General features: G+C 39.0%; 1 protein-coding gene across 2 annotated transcripts in view; it reads left to right on the top strand.

The window, feature by feature from the left end:
- Nucleotides 1-19,901, top strand: part of LOC126371861 (protein bunched, class 2/F/G isoform-like) — a 141,729-nt gene extending 121,828 nt beyond the window's left edge. For both annotated transcript variants that reach the window (XM_050017261.1, XM_050017253.1), the window contains 2 exons: nucleotides 5,855-5,906; nucleotides 18,190-19,901. In XM_050017261.1, the coding sequence (XP_049873218.1) occupies nucleotides 5,855-5,906; nucleotides 18,190-18,402 (265 nt within the window). In that variant the 3' untranslated portion in view covers nucleotides 18,403-19,901. The remainder of the gene's footprint in view (nucleotides 1-5,854; nucleotides 5,907-18,189) is intronic.
- Nucleotides 19,902-20,216: the final 315 nt, after the last annotated feature.

The following is a 20,216-nucleotide window of genomic DNA, read 5'->3' as shown; positions in this document are numbered from 1 at the left end:
AATTTGATCATCATCATTACGTTGATGCTTTGATTACCATTCTGTTTTAAAATATAGCGCGTTGAGGCTCGGACTTTAATTGCGAAACGTGAACCCTTGAAACAATATACGGAAGCGTCTCCTCTTACAATTGCTTGATGACTCGTCTAGCCATCTCGTTGTTAATGCTTTGTTGAGGCTGGCTTCTTTAATATCATCTCAACCGTTAACTCCAGCTGCATTATTTTTACTATTCTTTTTTAATGCACCACGTTCAAGCAATTTATATTTTTAAGTTAATTAAGTTCAGTGGCTTTCAATAGCCTCTCGTAATTAAGTCCAATATAATTAACATTGTTCTAATTCTAAATGCACCTGCTCTCTATTTTTAGAATCGCAAAAATCGTTAGCCAAATCTAGTTAGCCTTGAACGTAAACGATAGTATCGTTCAAATTAACGGCTTCAGCTTAAAGTGTGAGGTGCGGCTGTAACAGATCCATTCTTGTTTTAAAGCACAGCGGGTGTGTCGCAAAAGCGTTGCCTAGGTGTTCGAGGCGCCATCGTAGCCCGTAGTAGGTAGAGCGGTGCGCGCGCCGCTTGCTCCGGCCGTCCCCCCCGCCCCGCTGCGGCCGGCCCGGTCCCAGTTTGCCGCAACGCGTCGCTTCGGCCGCCCGCGTACAGTCACAAGCTATTTTAATCATTGCATTTATCTCAAACACGCACAACGTACACAAAGTTAGAACTTACAAAAACGGCACCGTTCAACCCAAAAACTGGGACTCGAAAGTCCCAACACGTGAAATCGATAGACGAAGTGGAAGCCATGCAAACCAAACTTATAAGTTCAAGCTATTCGTCCATAATGAACAAACAAGACCTCCTGAGAGAAGTGGTCGTCAAGTACATCGACTACTTCTATCCTGTGTGAGTACCTACCATTTTGTTTTCGGTAGCGTCTTTGTACCGTGACGCATTGCAGGCTTTATAGTCTCTCAGCATGCTTAAATGTTGTCCGGTGTGAAGGTTCTCACAGAGCTCAGCTAATTACAGGGTCGGTAAGTCGGTGAAGGTTCCTCGGCAACGTGGCCGGCTACATAGAGACAAACGCTGCGATTGGCTGACGTCAGCGCTTGCCTATTGAACCTAGCCGGCTCTATCGTCTGACTGCTGTATCGATCCACTGCACTAAACAACATTTTAACACTGTCCATGAAGGTCAAATAAAGCTTTATCAACACTTGAAGTTCATTATTTAAAACGATTTGTTGATAATGTGAACTTGCACTGAACCCTTTGATGGCATTGATCTTTCATTCACCAAACGGTAAACCTTCAAGTTAACGTATTCGTCGATGTATTTTTAGCAGCTAACAGGATCTTTGGGTGACTAATAATTCTTTTAGTCACGGTCATTGCTCGACATTGCAGCTCAAATATGAAAAAAAAAAAGCACTTTCAATCACGTACTGCTATGCAGATAATGTGCTAAACACAGTATCACTCTACCGCATTAAGTGACTTGTTACTTAATCTCTTTGGTAGGTCATGCCATAGTCGTTCATAATTAAGTCATTCATAACTGAAACGGCAGCATTTTGAGAAATCCTATGGAAAGCACCTTGCGTGACCGTCTCGCGTGACAAACCCTGACTGCCTTTACTTATCCCCTCGTGTCCCACTAATGCCCTTTGTATATGCAATTCATTTTATCGTTGACCATTTCTATACTTTACGACCACATGAAATCGGCTTATACCTTTCAGTTTATGAACTACGTGGCATGATTTTCCTATGTCTAATTTTACGGAAACATTCATCAGCAATAAGAAATACATGTTTTATAACTGTATTGTCATATTCTCAAACATTTGCCATTCGTTTTCGTTGGTTTATTGAAAGGAGCTGTGAATGCGGTGTTATGAAATGTAGCAGCAAGATGTAACGGTCTCAGTCGAACTACTTGGGTGCCGGTCTGTCGACACAGCAACCCGTCGGTTTTCCCTCAACGACCTTGCACCGCCCGCGTCCGCTCGCCACTCGATAACAATGCCCTGCAGGTCCGCGATAACGTTGCTAATCTGTCACTGTGTGCTACACCCATGCTTTATGAGTCAATTCAGCTGCGCTCTAATAGAATCGTTTGCAACAAACCCATTACCAACAATCTCTTAATAAGCGCAAGCGTTGGGTGCGCCATATTTATGTATAACAAAACTAGAATGTTCCAACTTGCATTTTATTGGCAGCGGCAGTCGGCAAATCAGAAAAGCCATTTGTCGTGTAATGTTTCAGCGGGTGACTAACGCATCAAAGTTTCACGCTGCCTGTACTATTCCTCCGTGACCTTTGTTTTCCACTCGGTATTGTCTTCCGATTACAACGCAATTGCATTGTGCGTAATAACCCGGAGTACTCTTTGTAACGACTTCAATTGTTTTCGTATGAGTTTGTCTTACTTTCGCCGTTGTCATTACTATTCTAGACATACAATTAGTACGTGATTTGCATCATGCGGCTTGTTTGTTTTGATAGGTGTATTGACAGACTTAAGATATCACTACATTGCACGGTTTATTATCGGTCATTAAAATGGTCTGAATAACACGATAACATAAATAATTGATTACCTTTTTTCACTTTCCAGCCGGCATATTTATTTAAATATTGCCCAATCCCTGAGGCGCCGTTACAGCCTATATGCACTTCTCAACAAAAGATCCAAACTGGTTTTGTAATCCATTGCAACGTGCTCTTTTGCGCCATTATATTCGGCAGATGCTATTTTTAGAAGTGAACGATGACAACGAGTTAAAAAGCTGTTATGAACCTGTTGTTTTTGTGCCTCAAGCTTATAAAAAGGCTTTATACGTTTTTTCCTTTCATAGAAACTGCTGGTTTTGTGTTTTTATTTTAGTGCGGGCGGATGTTCTACGCAAATACCCCACATGTATGATGCAATCCAAAAGGTAATGGTAGAGTTTAATTTTCTTTGTTGGCTCTATCGGAATTTGTCTCACTAAAACTACAGTGTCTGAATTCGTAAAAACGAAGCCGTATTCTAAAAAGCAAAATATCCTTTTGTTGCCAGATTTCTGTCTCAAAACGTACAAAGTTATTTTTATCGATGAGTCTTTCGAAACGTTAGTGTTTGTCAAGAAATGAGCTGTTGCCAGGTAGGTTTCGCTGAGTGACACGTGCGTTAACGTCTGCTAGATGTATATTTGGCAACAAACCGTATTTCATGAATTTGCGTGAAAGTCACGCCTTGTCAGCTGTATATAGCACACCCATTTTGTTTGACACGCAAATTTAAAACGTTGAAATTTTGAAATTTTTCGCCCGTTATTATTGTAATTATAACCAGTTAGTTATACTAAGTCTTCTTGCTTGAAATTGTCGTCACCTCGGTACTTTCTCCGCTTCTCTGATTTCACCGTCTTATGTTTCAACTTTTTCATGTACCATGTCACCGCGTGCAATTTTGTCAACTTCCAAACTTGCGTAATCACTAACAGAATACTAAAACTTGTTTTCGTCGAGTTCCGCTTAGAGAAAGCAACACTTTATCTTTATTTCATAGTTACCGACGAGTTTCAATTTGCTTTTTACGTCTATTGGCGTATAAAAATGAAAGATGTACAGGATTTTACTCATGTTTGCGTTGGAATTATTAAGCGACGCAATGTCAGCGGGAGACATTGTTGCGACCTCGGTGATATGGTCCACGGTCGTTATTCAACACCCGAGAGTTCAGCACTGGACCGGCCGAAATCGATCCGTGGCCGCAAGTCTCATTTACTACGCTCCAATGGGTCCAATGCGCTGTGTTGTTCACCTCGTTGACGCGACATGGAATCCGACTCCGGAGAAAGTCAAGTACGACTGCGTACGTCGTGCTACATACTAGCTACCGGACGATTACATGAGCCAGATTGGATCATAATGGGTAAGTCCAGCAATAGTGGGCAGTAATAGCATCTCTAGCTAAGTAGACTGTGTCGTCATTCTTGGGCCGGCGCACGTGGTTGTTAGCCGCGTGCTCAAATCGTGATACTTTTGCCTCGTTGCATTGTTCTGTAGCACCTATTATGGTAATATTGCAGTTCTTAACAATGGTCGTCAAGCTACTAACAACGACGTTTCAGCTCGTTCTAAACTCGAGGCAGTCGAATGGTTCGCTGACTTATAACGCTACATTACATTAGCATCCGCTTTTTCTTAAATTTGCATTGATGGTCGGCGGCGAAGAGTCTGAGTGGTTCAATAGGGGTTTCTAGGTCGATGATCGTGTCGGCCGGATAGAGATGTGTTTCTAATGTCTTTATTGCCTGATATTACACGGATTGTGACGGGCTGGTTAGCTTTTCCGTCAGACGAAATCTGGCCAAGAAAACATTTACTTGAAATATCACCCATCGACATACCTCGGTGTGCAGCTGGTTTCCATTAGCATACTGCAATTACAGAATAGGCAGAGAAAGTTACGTAAAGAGTGCTAATGGCGATAGAAATGTTTTGTTTGACTTGAAGTCGAACGTTTTCTACATTCAGGTGTTTGAATATTATTAGGAGAATAGAATGCAGGTCTCACCTAAACGGACATGTCCATCTATTGTTCACTCAAGTTGTTACAATACAAATATTATATGGTTTACCAGAGAGGTCGTGGCTTTTGCAACATTTACGTACCTGCAACGCCTTAACGTAATCATCCGCGTCGCAATCGACGGATGCTTCTCTAGAATTACCGGTGTGGACTTAATAATTATATTAATTATTAGATCAGCAAATGTATGTGATGCTTGAGCAAATGCCAGGCGAAGTGAAGCGAGGTTTAACGCAGTAGGATTTAGTTTACTTTGGAAATAATGTTGCAGACCCAATATAGAATATTTAGAGCTAAAACACAACGTCTTTCAACTCTATCATGAGCAGGGACATTAATACAAACAATTTACATATCTGTTTATATAATGTGTTATTTCAGTAGGTCTTCTTCTATCGCACGGGTTGTGAGATGAATTCCCAAAATCATCAACCCTGGTGTCAGGGTTATTATTGAGCCGCCAAAGGCCCCTGACGTGGCTCATGTAACGACTACTTACTTACATCAGTAAGTAGTAACCGGGACCAACGGCTTAATGTGCCTTCCGAAGCACGGATCATCTTACTTTTTGGACAATCAGGTGATCAGCCTGTAAAGTCCTAACCGAACTAGGGATCACAAAGTAATTTTTGTGATATGTCCCCACCGGGATTCGAACCCGGGAGCTTCGGATCGTAAGCCCAACGCTCAACCACTGGACCACGGAGACCGTTAGTTCAGTAGGTAATATGTATATTTGAATTACGTAAAAAAAAACAAATATTACAAAGTATTTGCCCAGTTAAATTTTGTTTTTAAATCAGTAACTCTCCGATAATACGATTAGGAATGCATTCCTACATATTTTCCATTGTTAAATAACATGTTGTTTTGTGCCATACAAACTCGAAACGAATTTCCTTTCTCCTTGCGTGATTGATTATGTGGCGTAACTTACCAAATGAGCAAAACGACGCTAAATATCAATCATTTATGACTTATCCATAAAGGATAAGCGATAGTTGCGATTTATGTACGGCCATGAGTTTTCAACACCCTATTTGGATTTTTAAATTATTTTTATCCTTACCGGATTCAACCCAGTTGCAGGGGAAATGTGCGTGCACGCACTTCTCTACATACAAAATTACATATGCACCCGGACGGCTGTGTAGCCATGCGTACATAATTCATAATATCTTCCAAGTGTCTACATTGGTTTTTCCTACTATTCATTACAATCAGTTGTTAAATGAACTGTGACTAATTTTGTTTTTTTTTTGTTACAGCGCATCGGGCACAAGCGCGGTGGCCATCGACAACAAGATCGAGCAAGCTATGGTGAGTAAAATTGTACAATACTTTAACAACATTGCGTACATTCAGACCACAAAAACACAAACTGGTGTCACTTTTCACTCAGCCGTCATTTATTCTCCTAGGAGGTTGGGAACCAATACTAGGCAGCTAAATTCCTAAAATTGTATTGAATATTTTTTTTATATTTATTTAAGAACGTCTAGGTCCCTGTGCCGAGACTTTTCTTGCAACTACGTTTACTCGGCTGTACAGGTTGTGAAAAGCTGTAGTACTTTTAGGCGTACAAGCCGTTTGATAAAAAATAATATTTATGTAAAAAATTACGATTCAAAGTGTGACCATGTTACCAATTAAATAAAGATATTTTTTTTTTAGTAAGGCCACCTTCAATGCGCCATGGATATTTTTAAACCTTTCATGTCAATAATTCCTTGCATTACAAAGTTGCTATTGCTGCTCAACGGAAATATAATGCAAGGCCTTGGTCTTGCAACACGTAAGAAAAATCCAAATGCCAAAGGGTTAAGTCTACTGGTTCACGCGAGTTTGCTGGACATTTATAATTAAAGCACCATAGAAGGTCAGGTCTAAGGAGTGTTTGAATAAATTGTGCAGGTTCAACATTTCAATGACGCGACGACGTATCGAGTCGACGTGACTTGCCCCTCTGTTGTTGCCGACGGCTATTATGATAATTGACCGTAAATAGAGGAAATAGCTAGTAATAAACGTTTGTAAGAAACATCGGCGACGACAAAGGTAAATGCAGTTGGTCAAAGCTATTCAGGCTAGTATGTTAGTAGCCGGCGTTGATTCTTAAACAGTACGCGTTCGTTGAATCCTTCAATATCGTATACAGTGCTTATATTTTCTTAATGTCCGTCAAGGCAATCATCGCATTTCCGAATATAAACAAAAGAATACAAATTTCCATGTCCATCAATTATCACATTTGTCGTGTATCAGAATTTTGAATTCATAACTAATTACTTTATTGTTGTGTTGTTCTGCGTCCCACGTAAAAATTTAAATTTGTATTGGGAAATGCGATGATTGCCAAGGGACATTAAGCAAATAGAAGCACTGTACTGCATTAGAAATTATAATAATAATTTCATGGACGGCGTCAAGCGTCTCTATATTTGAGTAAAAATATTTCCCTCCTACTTGTCATTAAAATGAATAGCACGATCGACTCCTACATTAATATTTATATACAAAACCTAATTTCGATACCAGCCCATCTCGATATTGATATCTCCGCTTTCTTCAATATGTATAAGATTTCCACACGCATCATCATTACCTTCAATGCACAAATGAGAGTTTAACAACACAGTCATCAGCGGTGGATGTAAGCCATCAGGGCTGTGTCAGTTGGCCACTTAGGTTCCGCATGTACTCGATGTGAAGGGAATTCTAGGAAGATCACAACCGGCTTGTTTGTACCCAGTTTGAAATCGCGTCCCGACTAGAAATCGCCTGCGGAAGGGCGTGGGAAATTAAGGAACATAGTACATAGACTACACGTTCGTACCTCTACTGTTAATGTCGCTACATCCGCTCGTCCTTATTCCGTGCCTATCGGTCAGTAAGCTAAAATGATAGATTACCAACGTCCGATAAAATTCATTTATCCAATATAAAGCTCATATTATTCTAATACATTTCTGCGCAATGAAATTTAATCATTTCATCAGTATTACTAAAGAATTTCAAACACCTATTAAACTGTTACATTCAGCAGTATTATTGTAAACGCTGCATTACGATTTACGATTGCTGAATAACAAATACTTCAGCAAATATCACGATTTAATCGAGTACTGTGTGTCAATGGCTTGCGAAGTTGCAATGTGTTACACAGTTGCTGATCCTCAAGTACTTGCAAATAATTCTCGTTGCACGCATTGCGTAAAGATGCAATCTCCTGAGAGTTGAGTCGTGGTCATAATAGTGATGTAGGCGCGTTACACCGTTATTAGATCGCAGGCACTGTTTGAATCTCTAATGACTTCCTCCTTGTAATGGCCAGGAAACGCGCCCCGTTTTAGACCGAAGTGCCATAATGCATAGATTTATATTTTTACACCATCCTTTGTTTACTATTCCCTGTCGTTCGATTCATATGACGTAGTTATGAAAAGTTTACATAATTTATTAGGTGACAACACTGTTTTATGATTCAGCGGTAGCGACTGTACGGGTTTAGGGAGCACAGTATACACACTTAGTCATGTGTATGCATATGCTTAGTTGGATTTAAAAATGACGACACTTGAGGTAACCGCTTTTATGTATAGTGCGTAGTATCAATTCTCGTCAGTTTTTACAATGCCTATTGTTTTCAATAATATTCCATTAGTTTTTTTCCGTAGATTACCTATTTCTCATAAGCTCTTTGTTCAAACAAAGACTTCTTGCAATCCCACTTTTTAACTTCTTCACTACAAAATAATATACTGTTCTTATAAATCCAAAATTTCGCTAGTTACCTGTATTCTCCACACGTGGTTAATTTGCATCCTTAGAGAGTGCAACCGAGTTTCACTGTCCATCTGATGCGTTCGTGATAGCAATTGAGATTCATCGTGCGCTATCGAGTTCGCCTCGTCTATAATTAGCGGACGCAGATGGCCTCAAGCGATTGACCTCAATCCGGCCCTAATGCCCACTACCAGCGTCCACAGATATTTTTATATCTCCCTCATGCACGCTTGCCTGATCCTCCAGCTCCATATAAAGTCTTTGATATAATTTCCCTTTATTAAAGTTCATCGAAGCATTCGCAATTATTCCGCACGAGATAGAAACCCTGACCAAGAATATCCATGACGTGATATCGTTCAATATTTTTACAATGGATCCAACCATATCAATGAAGGTGTTATCAATATAATCATTACTACTTTTTTATATGAGGTCAATGAAACTTCTAACATTAAACGTTTTATTATCCAATGCAATTAATAAAATGTAATCAATGTTGTATGTTTCATAAATCTTTTAAGCCTACCTAACATTTGATTAATCAACAAGGGTACTGATAATCGATAATGTTATTAGTAACTACAATCCTACAATATTTCTTTATAGCTTGCTATTCGAAAACAAGTTTCGTAATCATCAGGTTAAAAAGGCACGTATAATTGTTGTTGCAATGATTAGAATGCCCTATGTTAAGTAACCGATTACGATATTACCGTACTGACTTTTAATGAATTGATAAGATATGTACTTAGCTTTAACAAAAAGCTTTCAATCGTCAGTAAATCTAATACGATTTCATCCTATTATAATTATTCTTGCTTTCAATGGTATTATAGCATCTAGATTTACTTATCCATAGTAACACAATAAAACTCAAATGGAGCCTCGTGTGGCTGGAACCGGTCTACCTTGAGCGCGCCGTCTTATACGACGCTCGACAGATGCATACAAATTATACATCATTTCGGATTCTAGAGGCTCTCGTACATTTCGTAAGACTCGCCTCCGCGCCCGCGTGTTACGTCACCGCGCGTATGTTTACCATCAGAGCCGTCCAATTGATCTACACCAACACCGACCATAGCTCACACTACTGACCTAGTTTCGACAGATCGCGCATCTGCTCATACATAAAATTTCCCTTTGATTTTTTTTACTACTTTTCACAAATCTTGTAAGTATTCCTCAATAACGGTTCCAGCACCGTTTCTGTTTAGCTCAAATGTAGTTTCGCGTTGTTCACTATTGTTACTATTGTTACGGGCACGAGATTCGTTAGGCGTGGAAATTTTGTGTTCGCTTCAAGCACCACAGTATGCTAATTCTTTCATTGTATACGTGATTTGCATGAGTCAAGAGTGACCCGGCGGGGCACTGCCGAGAATAGACGCGGAAGGAAAGCTGGCACCGATACTGCACTGGAGACACGTGCTCTTAAGGGAAAGAAGGGCGAGATCTAGAAGTTCTCCAGAACTCTCCATCACCTCCTAAAACATTATTTTTATAATTTTAGATATCTTGTGAAATTTTAGATGACTGTTCCAAATATTGATAACTAGGAGAATCTCTAGAACTAAGCGATTAAGAAATCAGTGCATAGTTTCTACCGTGTAGAGGTCACACGAGTCGATCGTGTGCCGCCTGTATCGAGATCAGGCTGCGAGTAATTTGCAACAAGAGTAGCTCGAAGCGCACGCGCCAGATCAGAATCAAAGCACGAAGCCATTTCAAGCCAGGAAACGCTAGGAAAGTTCTCTCGGAAAACAAACTCGGTATGTAATGAAGCTGTCACGATCGCCAGTGAGACTTAGAAAACGGAACGTCACGACCTGATCCTTTAATTTGTTTTGAGAGACCAATGCAACGGAAAGGTTGAAGGTGAAACTGATACCAGCAACAGAAAGTCTGGAAAGGCAATTGAAATAATACTTACTGCTATTTTCTTCGTGCACGATAACTGATTATAGAATCAAATATTGTAATAAAACAAACAATAATGCTCTACTGTTTTTCTGTTACTTAGTACTCCTAGTGCTTTCTTAGTTCGATATTTGTCACCGGATCAAGATTGTAAATAAAGTCAACACGTCAAAAGCAATTTCCTTAATAACAAGATAAAGTTAATCCCTATCTGCATTACTTTTTATCAATATATTTACGTGTGCAACGTATTTTTTCGATAAAACTTACATATGGAAAAACACGATAATCCGCGGAAATGTACCCAGCAGGCCTACATAAATCGGTATTATGTATTCATATCTTATCGGTCTATAATATAAACTGGTTATAACCAGATTGGCTCTAAAAACTTGTTTTAAGCAATACTCAACCTTGCTTCAAAAGTTGGCAGCTTTGTAAATATTGTCTCTTTCAAAATTCTGGTATTGTTTCTACTATTCGGTAACTGGACATTCAAATGCTTTGGTGTGATCATCATCTATTGGACTCACCCTAATCTGAAATACAAACTCGTAAATAAAACTGCACTGATTACCTTAAATTTTGAGATACTATTTGATAAACAATACACCGTAATATAGTCTTCCATATTTAATGACGTAGTCTCAATTGTCCGAAGTCAGGAATATTCCGATATCATTTTTCATAACTCCATGAACAAAGTTCCATGTGGAAACCACATGCTTAAGTCCACAGACTGACTCATGATTTCATGACTACCTAAACGATCACCAAGCCGATCATCTTCCAAATGGCCAAGTGACATCACCAGCAGAGGGTCACGCTCCAAGTCTAGATTACAACTGGAATTGACCTCATCCCTGATTATTTCATGTTTATAATGACCTTATCGCTCTGATAACTCTAGCTACGTCAACAGACGTGTTTACTTATTTTATAAGTGTAGGTATGTTTTTTATTAATTGGCTTTGTTTTTGTTTATTACGTGATATACCTATCTTTATTCAATCCTGTTATGGAGTTGATAAGATTGTCTGCAGGAATACAGTCTGCTTAGGGATGTTTTTAAATAACAGATTGACGAATATACTGACTTGTGTGTTCTAACCTTTTTTGATGATTAATCATATTGAAAAATCTTCCCATTTTTCTGTTTGTGCTACACAATATTTTTACAAACAAGTGTGTAAGACCGTATCGTACGTTATATCAATTCTTATTTTTGTAAAACAGCTGTACTTGCTTGTATTGTGGCATTACATTCACGCAAACAGCATGACTTATAAATTGTGTCATGAATATTAATAAAGCTTTGTTACCAAACTAAATAAATGTAGAAATAAAATTCAACAAAAAAAACTATCGTGTGTTTGTTCACGTGTTCTGAAATAATGCGCATTTTCATTTCATTTGCGAATTTCACACAATTTTTGATGACGGTGTACAGTCCATATTATTTGTGATGTTCGATCATTTATTGTGCATTAAATTAATGTATTCATATTATAATTATTTTGTTTCGTTTGGACACTTTTATTGCACTATTGTGATAACAACAAATTATCGTTTGTTTTGTATGATCCCTCACGTTTCTTCTCCACTATTGTCACGTTTATTGTCTGACTTATTACAACCTTAGTATTTTGATTCTAGTTAGTATATTAAATTATCTGAATAAAATCAATTCTAGCCGATTACTGCTTGCACCCAGTACTAATGAACAATTGTCATCAATCACATAATTGAATGATAATTATCACAATCTAGTTTAACTGTTACAAAAAGGTAATCTTTAATAATAAGCCGAATATAATCATCATCATCGTTATAAATAGAATTTTACGATTATAGTAACATGCGTTAGATTATTCAAATCCGTTTCTTATTTTTCAAAAACAAAAATAGTAGGTACTTAAATGGAATAAATAATTTGTAAACAACAAATTGCCACTGACCTTTTAATTCGTTGCCTAACTCAGTTGTTTTGGTGGCACCGTAAACACTGCCGCATCTTTATATGGAGGTGATGTCATCCATTAATATATTAAACACTCACCGCCTCACATTGTTTTGAACGTCGTTGTTTACGTATTCCGCCACCGAACCGGTTTGCCCACCTTCACCGCTCGAATCTCTAATCAAGTTTTTGTAAACTAACTTACGTGGTACAAATACACGAGTAATCGATCGTGCCTATCTTAATGCTATTCTGTACAGTCGCTATACGGATATATCATACAGCAATGTCTATTATATTTATATCACCTTATGTATGACTAGGTTAGTTATTGGCAGTACTATCTAGAGGAAACAAATCGTGACCAGGTCGTTACATATCTCGTGTTTTGCGTCACTGACATAATTGCCCATTATTTTTTACAATGTATGTCCAATGTCCATTTTTATTATCGCAAGGTGATTTCTTAGTAATTATCGTACTTCATTAGAACTTAAAACAATGGTGCCTAGGGTTAGACTGAGAAATTTCAAACAAAGAACTATGTGAAAATCGTCATGACCAAACTAAGTTTAAAAGTAAAATATTATAACTTCATTCTAGACAGTTTCAAGGTTCAAAAACTAGTCGCAAAATATCAAACTCAATTGGATTCGCACAATTCACATGCGGCTGTGATTAAATGTAGTCTGGTTCACACTGCACAATAAAGCAGGTTGTTTCAGTTGTCCTTGGACTCATAATATTATCGCACACTGCATTTGGTGCGCAAAAAAAGTTCATTGCACTCTTTAACAGTATTACATTGGCCATAAAGCTAAAGGAAAAATATAAATACCACTGCAGGTTTAAAGTGTATGGTAACATTTCTGACTATCACTCCTTTTCTTTATTACGTGAGAGAGCCATTAAATTGGAGCAATCCTGTTTTGATGCATATATGGCGAAAATTGAATCAGGTATAGTTAAAGACCCTCAGTCTTTTTGGTCTTATGTTAAAACTAAAAACAAATGCAGTGCTATACCCAAAGTTATGCGATACAAAGATATAATCGCAAGTAGTGGCGCTGACATAAGTCAACTTTTCTCGTCGTACTTTCACTCGACGTTTGCGCGACCTGATGGAAGACCAGTCCAGGGCCCCTCAGTCCATACAAGGGATTCCGTTAACTTTAGCCCTTCTTATATTGGCAATGTTGAGGTAACAGTCCCCAAAGTCCTGAGGCTTCTAAAGACTCTGGATGTCTCGAAGTCTGGTGGCCCTGATCACATACCACCAATCTTCGTTGTCCATTGTGCTGAGAGTCTTGCGGTACCACTGACAATTCTCTTCAGGCGGTCTCTGTCGGAAGGGATTGTTCCATCTATTTGGAAATCTGCTTTCATTACCCCTGTACACAAGAAAGGTGATAAATCGAATGTGGAAAACTACCGACCTATATCCAAACTTTGTCTATTCGCAAAAGTTTTAGAGAGACTTGTTTATACTGAGGTGTATGCAGCACTGGAATCTTCATTCGGCGAAGAGCAACATGGATTTCTGAAAGGAAGGTCTACCACAAGTAATCTGATCTTGGTTAACGACTACATCACAAGGGGTATGGAGTCGGGTGCTCAGGTTGACGTGATTTATACTGACTATAGTAAATGTTTTGATCGTATTGACCATCAAGTCCTACTCGAGAAGCTTCTGGCGTCAGGCATTCATGGGGACCTGTACCGTTGGTTTTCCTCATATATTGATAGGCGTACCCAGGCTGTAGTGTTATGCGGGTACACTTCCAATTGGAATACCATACCATCGGGTGTACCCCAAGGATCTATTCTGGGACCTTTATTGTTTATCTTATTCATAAGGGATATTGTATTGTGTTTCTCAAATTCTAAAATACTCTTGTTTGCAGATGACATGAAAATTATCAAGGTAGTTAAAAATTTCTTCGATGTTGAGAACTTGCAAAATGATTTAAATAAATTTGAAACCTATTGTGATCGTAACAAGCTTGAACTTAATGTCTCAAAATGCTACTTTATGTCCTATAGTCGTAAGTTAACTCACGTCAATTATGTCTATACCTTACATAATCATTGTATCTCTCAAGTTAATGTAATAAGAGATTTAGGGGTATTACATGATAGCAAATTATTGTTCGACAAACACATAGACAGTATAGTCACTAAAGCTTCCAAGGCACTGGGTTTTGTAATGAGGACGTCTACGAATTTTAAGAATATAAAGACACTCAAAATTTTATACTGTGCTTTCGTACGCAGCCATCTTGAATACGCTTCCCAGGTCTGGAACCCTATGTATGATACATACTCCTCACGAATCGAGGGTATACAAAAACGTTTCTTGAGGTTCCTTGATTACAGGGCGCGGATAAGAACATCTGATTACATAAACCGATGCAGGAATTACCATTTTTTACCGCTACATGCCCGACGCTACATTGGCGATGTCTGTTTCTTTATGAATATTGCCAATGGTACCATTAATAGTCCGGAGCTGCTTAGTAACGTCAAGCTGCGTACTAACTTAATGAATTTACGGAAACGTCCAATATTGTTCACACCCTTTACGCGAGTAAATTACAGGCGTAATGCATTTCTTTTGCGCGGAGCTAGAAGTTTCAACGAGGCTTCCAGTAACGTGGATATTGACCTCTTTAGCACAAGCACAACCACTGTGAAAAGACTACTGACACAAGGTTATTTTAACACCATCACTTAGTGAATTGCATAGATAAAGTGAGTAAACTGGCACTGTTTGTGATTGTTATTGTCTCTTTTATGAACGCATGTTTGAAATTTATTTTATTAACGTTCTTTTTATGTTAATTTCATTAGCCTACTTTATAGAATAACTATATTGAAACCTATAGGTGGAGATTTGTAATTAGCATATAGTTACTAATGATTATATTTACTGTACTATTCAGCTGTTAATCTTCCTAAAAGTAAATAAATAAATAAATAAATAAATAAATAAATAAATAAATAAATAAATAAATAAATAAATAAGCTTCTCGTCTTACTCATTATTGACTCTCAGAAATGCAATACAGTTGCCTTCGCCACGGAAGCTATTTTTGAAATTGGGTTCGCTAAATTGTCTCTTGATAGCCATAATTGTTTCTGCTCAATTTGTTTTCGTGTTGCCCTTGTCTTTCATGTTCACGTGTAAGATAAGACTTACACGAGTCTTCCAGAGTTTTATTGTCATTGAAGTCAACCGGCAAAATCCGTCGTGTCGACAAGATGGATTACTATTTGTAAACAATACAACAAAGATACCCAGCATAAGCATATTTTAGTTTTGGTATTATTACATAACAAACCTGGGCTTTAACCAAAGAGGTGATATTTTCAGGTGCTACATACAGGCGGTTGTCAAACGTTATCGCCAGTGACATGTTTTCATGCTCTTCATTGTTATCTCATTTACCCACTAACCTAACAATACGTGCGCCAACAATTTGATAAGTGGTGTTTAATTTACAGCTATGAGTATAGGTGATACTTTAATGATCGCTTTCCTGTTTTGCTGTTTCAATTTTATTGAATACAACACTTTATCATTTCTTAATCTTTAAGCCGAATTTGATCTTGTAATTTTAGCGACAACAACTTAGTTACCTATCATTGATTATCAAAATAAAGTTTACAATACTACCTGACCAATTCAAACCAGTACCTCTTATAACCAAATTATTGTTATACACTCAGAACACAGGACGTCGTTGACGCAATTCGTCCAGCGTTTAGCGAAGGCGCCAATTGAATACCAATATCGCAAGTTGAGCGAGTATATTATTGGCGCCCGGCATCGTTCTAATGAAATCTGGACTGAACTGGTGCAATTCATTCCGCTGATTGAAGGTCGCACCCACGCAAACCCACTTATAAGATCTCATCAAGTCCTAAATTTAGCCTGGCTGTTCCAATTATAAACAGACAAAACCCCCACACCAAAATCCCGGGACGATTCCCAATGCATCCCTCTGATTCATCCATACGTTAAAAGGCCCTGTGTATTTTCAATACTGTACATTCCTCTAACAATGTAGGCGTAGAACAAAAATAAATCAAAGAAACTGCAGAATTGCGCGATAACATGAAGAACGTATGCGTTATTTTTATAAGAACTAAAGTTAAGTGCGGTAATTACTTCCCTGGAACGTCATTTATATCACTCTGACGTCGAATAAAATTTTCTGTTCAACAACGTTAATTCTGGAATTGCCATCCGCATTCCTGCGGTGCATTATCATTGGAATCTCAATTCTTTAGTTTCATTTATAGTATTGAAGCTTGTGAATTTCTACGGTATATTCCACTCATCTATTACACCATTTACATTCCAAGAAATATTTGTTGTTTGTCTCAAATGTTGTGTAATTGCACGTGGTTTTATTTTAGGCAGCCCTTTCTTTATTAAGCGAAAATGGACAAATTAATTTTAATTGACGGTCCGGCATCTCGTTCATTGTAAACACCTCCTACCACAGAGCTATGAACATTTCGTACGGCATCGACAACAAGCTGAACCTTGGAATTATTTTCGTCAATGTTAATATTAGCTCACTGTTTAGATTTATCTCCTTACTTAGTTGTGTTTTCATCGATTCGTATGAATACTTCATTATACTGTCAATCGTGTATTTTTTTCAAACTGTACGCTAAATTCTTGTATACGATATCTGCAACAGCGGCGAGCTACGTGGAAAACTTTTTATTTGCCCCGATTTTATGTAGAGCGAATGCGTTCGCTCTGTGCGTATCCGCTTGTTTTTATGGTTTCTGAACTAGATTTTGTCGATTTTCTGAACCAGATTGATTTATCATTTCACCGACGTTGCTTACATTCTTAGCTAATGCATTTTCACCAGCTCTTGATTTATTCTGAGTACATTCATTATTCGTTCATTAAATCGTCGCCTTGCGGAAAGTATTTCTCAAGAACGCTATCTTGGTAATTACATTTAATCATGAACTCGCACTGCAGATTTCCCTAAAGCGGAACTCATAAAGGTGTCAGCTGTATCGCGCGATTTTTGAACGCATGTATAACGAAAACAAGTTAGAGAAAACAAGAGCTTATTGATATCGATGTAGGTTGTGTTGTTGAGGGTGCTCGTACTGCACGGGCCTGCCGCGTGGCGGTGACGTGCGCGCCGCCATTTTATATAGGGCGACCGCGCGCGCAGACCATCAGTCGCCTGCTAGGACGCGCCTGCGCAACTCCCGCGCCTTATCGCCCTCGCCAGTCGCACTTCAGCCGCCGTCGGCTACACACATACCGTCTACATTAGTGACCCTGAAACTTGTTGTTTTTCTCGTTAAACCATGATCGACGTTGTGCAACAACCACGAGATGGCTGCCTTTACGAGATCAGACAGAAGGGACAAAAGGACCCCTGTTACGTGGTCGTGCCTAATCCAAAAGTACGTTGTGTTTCCTATATTATTTCAGAGTCGGCGCGTTTCGTAAATTCGTTTCGTTACGTTTGAGTCGTGATCAGGGCCAATCATGCGTTTTAATCAATTTATTATTAGGCCAGTGCAAGTGTTTCGTAATAAATACTACTCAGACCTTTGCCTTATCAATACTATCAACAGCAAATGTTTTGCGGAATATTCTGGATATTAATGGAAATTAATTATGTAGAGCCTGCAACGCACCAACAGCTCCACAGGTGTGTTTAGTGGTGCCTTTCAGTGATTTTAACTTTCCGGCCTCTTGGACAACTGCAAGTGCTGATGGTTTTTACTTGGTCTTCATCAAGTAGTTCGTTACGGCCGTCTTGGCCTTTTCGAACTGAAATTTTCTTGCAAAAGAATGAAGTCGGCTTACAGTGACACCAATTCTCAATTGATATATCTGTGTCGTCTCATCAATCAATGTCTAAAGTGATTTTCCTCTTGTTACAGGATCTGGTTAAGAGCCACCTGATGTTCGCGGTGCGCGAGGAGGTGGAAGTCCTAAAGGAGCGCATCGCGGAACTGATGGAGCGGATCAACCAGCTGGAGGTGGAGAACACATACCTGCGCGCGCATGCGTCGCAGGACACGCTGGCGCAGCTGCCGGCCGCGGGCGCCAAGCCGCCGCCTGCGCCGCAGGGCCCGCAGCCGCCCGTGTCGTAGGCGCCGCCGCGGCCCGCCGGCAACCGGCAGAGTCCACCCTCCCCCCTCGGCGCGCGACCCCAGCCGCCGCGGCCGAACCGCGGGACCCAGGGAGTCACTATGGCTGTGCTATGTTAATTCGTAGGTTAACAAGGAACGAGTGGAACGCGGTCGAGCGCCGAGGGAAGCTGCGCGCCCGCGCCGCGCACGCAGCCTCGCTATCGATATAAATCACAGTGTCTATATAGTTCGCGCACGCGCCGCCGCCGCGAGAGGCCCTCGCCCGGCGCCCTCATTATCTATGCTTCGGATTCGTAAATTATATTTTTCTGTTAATTAATATTTAGGGTGCAGAATTAAGTGCTAACTGCCACGCTTTTGGTACGCATCTCAGCAACGAGTCTTGATGTTTCATGTATGCGTTTGTCTATTCAGTTTTAATTGTTAGGTATCGATATCCACATAATATATTCCAATTAAGATATCTGTAAGACGTGTGTTTATAATAATTGTAATGAAATAGTTGAATATTCCTGCGCATTGAACAATGACTGTGTGTTAATTTATTTTCTATATTTTTATATAATTTAAGTTATTTATCGAATTTTACCGAGTAAATTGCAAGTGTTGTTCCTCAAGTCGGCCGAGACTAGGTCGGCGGCAGAGTTGTGAATGTGTTGTGTGGAGTTACATTTTAGTTTATACATAATTTTAATTGTAACGGTAAATGCTTATAAGTGTTTGAATGTACGTTACTGCAGTCGATGTTAGCGTTGCTAAAGAGTCGTTAGTTTAGAATCGTTGCGAGAGTGTGGCCTCGTGCGATCGCTGGCTTTAGTAAATTTTGCACGCTGAAGCTGAAAAAAAAAACACTATTTTTATTCCAACCCTATGATATCGATACTAGAGGTAATAGCGATTTAACATTGTATTTTTTTAACGATTAAATTGTTTGTATATAGTACAAGTTGTAATAGAATCGTGAGATGGAATGATGTACATATGAAAGATTGTTGAGAAAGAAGGTTCCATGGTGGCCTTGAGAGGATAGTATCCGCAGTTATCGTCAGAGATATATCTAAAATGTATAAGTTAAATATTCGCTGTATTTAAACTAGCTTTGTCGTTTATTGTAAACAATCGAACAAAGTGGCTGGCGAGATGTGGACCTCGAGCGTATGGCTCGGCTGTGTGAAAGAGTTGAAAGCAAGGAGTGTAATGTAAAGGACCGTGAAAGCCAAAGTAAGAGAGGATCGCCTTAGCGGCTCGAGTGACTATTTTACTTATAGAGTAGTATTTTGTACAACGCTACTATGTGTATAGATGATTTTTGTTATAGGTCTTCGTAATTATTGTGAATATACAGTAATTTACTCCTAAAAGCATTACCCTAGACCTAGATATGAATTATATTATATGATACTGAAATTGTAAATATACTATAAACAGAAATTGTCCATTGTAGCTTATGTTGACCAGAAAGGTTCCTCATACCCAATAAATGCAAAACTACTCAATTATTGGCTTTTGTTTCTGTTCATCGCCTTACCCTTACCCACAACGATTTATTACCTATTATGAATGAAGAAATTACCAAAATAAATTATTGTCACAGAAACTGCATTAAGACCTAAGTGCAGTTGTAAAAAATCCAACATAATACGCATCCAGCATCACGCCTGTATCCTCGAAAAGGTAGGCAGAGGTGTACAATATAGTATAGATACACACACCCAGTCCTCGCCACCTATGTTTAAAGTCCCATGTAAAAAATCCATTGATACCAAAATAAATTTTCAAATGACTTACGACTCCGGAAGATATTTGGAAAAGTA

The sequence above is a fragment of the Pectinophora gossypiella genome, chromosome 2, assembly GCF_024362695.1.
Source record: "Pectinophora gossypiella chromosome 2, ilPecGoss1.1, whole genome shotgun sequence".
Lineage (NCBI taxonomy): Eukaryota > Metazoa > Arthropoda > Insecta > Lepidoptera > Gelechiidae > Pectinophora > Pectinophora gossypiella.
The sequence above is the reverse complement of the archived record's forward strand: the minus strand, read 5'-3'. Positions and strand labels throughout refer to the sequence as shown.